At 51.1% G+C, this 3,812-nt stretch overlaps 1 protein-coding gene across 1 annotated transcript; it reads left to right on the top strand.

Annotated features, from left to right (window-relative positions):
• Positions 1 to 1,090: 1,090 nt before the first annotated feature.
• On the top strand, positions 1,091 to 3,812 carry SPMAP1 (sperm microtubule associated protein 1). Its single transcript, XM_007112564.2, has 3 exons — positions 1,091 to 1,297; positions 2,639 to 2,738; positions 3,601 to 3,812. The coding sequence occupies exons 1-3, from the start codon at positions 1,091 to 1,093 to the stop codon at positions 3,756 to 3,758; spliced, it is 465 nt and encodes a 154-aa protein (XP_007112626.1). The 3' UTR covers positions 3,759 to 3,812.

The following is a 3,812-nucleotide window of genomic DNA, read 5'->3' as shown; positions in this document are numbered from 1 at the left end:
CGGGAAAGGCCACAACAGTGAAAGGCCCGCGTACCGCCCAAAAAAAAAAAAAAAAAGGAAGGAAAAATCACTTGTAACAACAATAACTAGGGAAAATCACTGTTCATGTTTTGCTGTATCCTATCATATATACATAATATTAGCGGCATGTGGGATCTTCCCGGACTGGGGCACGAACCCGTGTCCCCTGCATCGGCAGGCGGATTCTCAACCACTGCGCCACGGGGGAAGCCCCTTACTGATTTATTGATAAGCATACAATTTTACTGTTGGTTTTTTAAAATTTAACGGGAGGAGGAACAGCTGATGAAAAGAATTGGGTGGGGAGGGGAGAAGTGCTTTAAGTGGGTTTACTGGAAATCAGGAGATCTGAATTCTGGTTCTGGATCTGCCACTAAATGGATTTAGGGAATATTCCAACATTTCTGAGCTTCAACTTCCAGTTCTGTACAGCGAGAGTTGGACGTAGATGCTCTCTGAGCTCTTTCTTATCCTTTCTGGGTACAAGCTTTTCAAGGGAACTGGGTTTGGGAAATATATATAATAAAGTGGGAGCAGGGCTTCCCTGGTGGCGCAGTGGTTGGGAGTCCGCCTGCCGATGCAGGGGACACGGGTTCGTGCCCCGGTCCGGGAGGATCCCACATGCCGCGGAGCGGCTGGGCCCGTGAGCCATGGCCACTGAGCCTGCGCGTCCGGAGCCTGTGCTCCGCAACGGGAGAGGCCACAACAGTGAGAGGTCCGCGTACCGCAAAAAAATAAAAAATAAAAAAAAATAAAGTGGGAGCAGAGAACCTTGCTCTTAAAAGGAAAACAGGGAGCTGGGCCCGACTGCGTTAACACTACCCACATTCAGTAATCCCCCTTCTCTTCAATCTCTGATTCCTCTTGCATGGTCCGCCTCCTAGACATCCCTCACCTCTGGACCATTTAAGCAACTTCCCCCGCAGCCCCGAGAGCCTACCTCGTAGGATGGGGACAGTAGGGTTTGTGTCACAGAGGTCTTTGACATCACGTAACAATGCGCAGGGGAGCCCCCACCTAGGACCCTCCGCTCCCGCTAGAAAAGCCCCCGGAGGCTGCGGTGGTTAGGATGGCGCACTTTTGCGCGTGTCCCCTGTGGCTGGAGAAGAGCTTCATCTTGGATGGAGTGGCCGTGAGCACCATGGCCCGCACCTATGAGCACGTGAGGCCCAAGCTCTGGTCGGCGATTCCACCCTACAACGCTCAGCAGGACTACCACGCCCGCCGGTACTTCCGGAGCCGCGTGGTTCCGCCCATCTTGCGGAAAACTGATCAGGTACACGAAAGCCGTGGAGGACCCCGCCGTTTGTTCCCGCAGAGCTTGGCCCTCGTGGCGGGGCCGACTTCCCAGATCCGGGCGTCTCATGGCAGCGCCCTCACCACCAGGGAGGCTCCCCGACTCGCACCCTCTCAGTTTTCTTAATGAAACCCGGGAACTGGCGGAGGCGGGAGGCAGGTGTTGAGCGCAAGCTCACTGAGCTCAGAGAACCACCTTCCACGCCTGAACTTGAGAATGATCTCATTTTGGGTTTCTGCAAGCCTCTGGCAAACAAATGGGTTTCGTTGTCCTTTTTGGCATCACGGATCCACCCTTTGGGGGGACCTCCCGCCGCAAATTCTCAAAAAGCCCGACAATCGGTAAAAAGACAAAGAACTGCCTAGGTGAGGTGCCCTCGGTCCGGTGACGCCATAGTTCAAGAGGGCTCGCTCGACTGGAAGGAAACCTCCCAAAGATCTGCAGCCCTCGCTTCTCCCCAGGCCTTTTCCCTCGTGGATGTTGCCCCTCCCCCGCAGAGTACTTCCCCGGGATCAAAGATTCTGAGGCTATTATAGGCTCAGCTCCAATTTTTTTCAACACTTTTACTTCCAATATTTGTGTCTATAATACATGTCAGTGACTTAGGGAGAGGAGGACTTAATGCGGGTTATTCTGTGAACAAATCTTGGGAGTTTTTGTGGTCCCGGGTGTTCTTGTGTGCGCCTGTGTGTTCAGTACATGCATATGGACACACACATCTGTGTGTGCCATGTTTGTGTGTGTTTGCTGTCTACTCATGTAATTTTTATAGCAGAAGGAGCCAGAATCTGGGGGAAAACTCGAGAGTTTAAAAGCTTGAAAAATAATATGGTGTACACACTTTTGAAATTTTCTATGTTCCATTTTGTAAGTATTCTTTAATCGTCACAGACACCATTTGTGGTAGGTATTATTTTCATTGAAATGAAGATCATGTTTACTGAAACTTTAGTATGCCAGGCCCTTTATTTGAAGGCCTTTGATATCTCACTTAAATTTCAAAGCAACCCCCCCATTTTACTGATGAGGAAATTGAGGTCCAAAAAAGCTGTGTCATTGTCCTAAGGTCACACAGCTTGTTAGGGGTAGAGCTGGAATTAGAACCAGTCTCTCTGGCGTTAGACATTGAGCCCTTAACTGCCAAGCTACACTGCCTCTCCCTGAAAGGCAATAAGTCACTAAGTATATTTAATCTGTCTGGCCCTGTTACCCCTGGCTGTGACCTCTCCCTCCCTCCAACAAGCCCGGAGGCAGGGCTTGGACCGTGCATCTCTCTGCATCATGACTGACAGTCTTCTGCATTTTCTCCCTCATTCTCAGGATCATGGCGGTACAGGAAGGGATGGCTGGATAGTGGATTATTTCCATATCTTCGGGCAAGAGCAGAGATACCTCAACAGGAGAAACTGGGCAGGGGCAGGCAAGTGCCACCTCCCTTTCCAGTCTCACCATGGTCCCACCTAGGAAGAGTGGTGTGCATTCCACAGAGAGAGAAACTGGGCCATAAAGAGACCTGGTTGGGGGAAGAGACCCAGGGTCTGACTGCATCCTCCAGCTCTTCTCATACATGAGCAGATGGTGTCACAGTGCTCTCTAATAGTTATTGAGCGTCCTCTGTATGTCAGGTGCTTTTTACCCTCAGAGTATCCTCAGGTTACAGTCAGGGAAATTGAGGTTTAGGGAGTTAAAATGATTTGCTAAGAAGGGCTGAGCTGGGGTTGGAATTCTACTCTTTCCAACGAAAGCCTGCCTTCTTCTCACTGCTCCCAGAGCAGGCTGTGTCCTGCTCACTCTCTAGGCCCCATTTAGCAGCAACAGGAAAAGGGAGAGTTGAGACCTGTTTTTCTGGCAGGTTGAACCCTCCTCCCACCCCAAGTCCACCACCCTTTGGCCACATTCTAGTCACATGTCCCCTGGCACCATTGGCCAAATTGAGCTCATCCATTTTCTCCAGCTGGATCAGATGCAAGGGTGAAATTTTCTCAGTTCTCCTGGCAGCAAAGCAAGTTCAGCCAAGGCCAGAAATTTCTGGCCCTTCCCGTCCCAGCATGTACCATTCACGCTCCTCCTGCATGCTATTCCTAGTATGAGGTTTGGTTTCCAGAATGCCATCTGCCTCCTCCACCTCACCAACCCTTGGCTTTTCAGGATTGAGGGTTCAGCTGGGACATGGCAGCCCAGTGACTATATACCTGGATTGGCCTCCTATACCAGCCCAGTGGGAGCGGGGAAAGCAAGAAGGGGCTGAATACAGGCTCAGGCCTCTCTCTCTGTCCCACAAGGGCATTCCCTCCAGCAGGTGACTGGACATGACCACTATAATGCCAATCTGAAAGTGACCCAGGGGTTCAATGGTCGGTTTGGCTATCGCCGGAACACCCCAGCCCTCCGCCAGCGCCCATCTGTCTTTGGAGAGGTCACCCAATTCCCTCTCTTCTAACAGCAGCTCTTCTCTTCACACTCCTCGACCTGAATTTCTAAGATGTGTATATGA

The sequence above is a fragment of the Physeter macrocephalus genome, chromosome 14 (assembly GCF_002837175.3).
Source record: "Physeter macrocephalus isolate SW-GA chromosome 14, ASM283717v5, whole genome shotgun sequence".
Lineage (NCBI taxonomy): Eukaryota > Metazoa > Chordata > Mammalia > Artiodactyla > Physeteridae > Physeter > Physeter macrocephalus.
The sequence above is the reverse complement of the archived record's forward strand: the minus strand, read 5'-3'. Positions and strand labels throughout refer to the sequence as shown.

Coding starts and splice junctions, on each gene's coding strand:
- SPMAP1 (XM_007112564.2), top strand. CDS start 1,091: ATGGCGCACTTTTGCGCGTGTCCCCTGTGGCTGGAGAAGAGCTTCATC. Junction 1,298..2,638: donor TCTTGCGGAAAACTGATCAG/GTACACGAAAGC, acceptor CCTCATTCTCAG/GATCATGGCGGTACAGGAAG. Junction 2,739..3,600: donor GAGAAACTGGGCAGGGGCAG/GCAAGTGCCACC, acceptor CTGTCCCACAAG/GGCATTCCCTCCAGCAGGTG.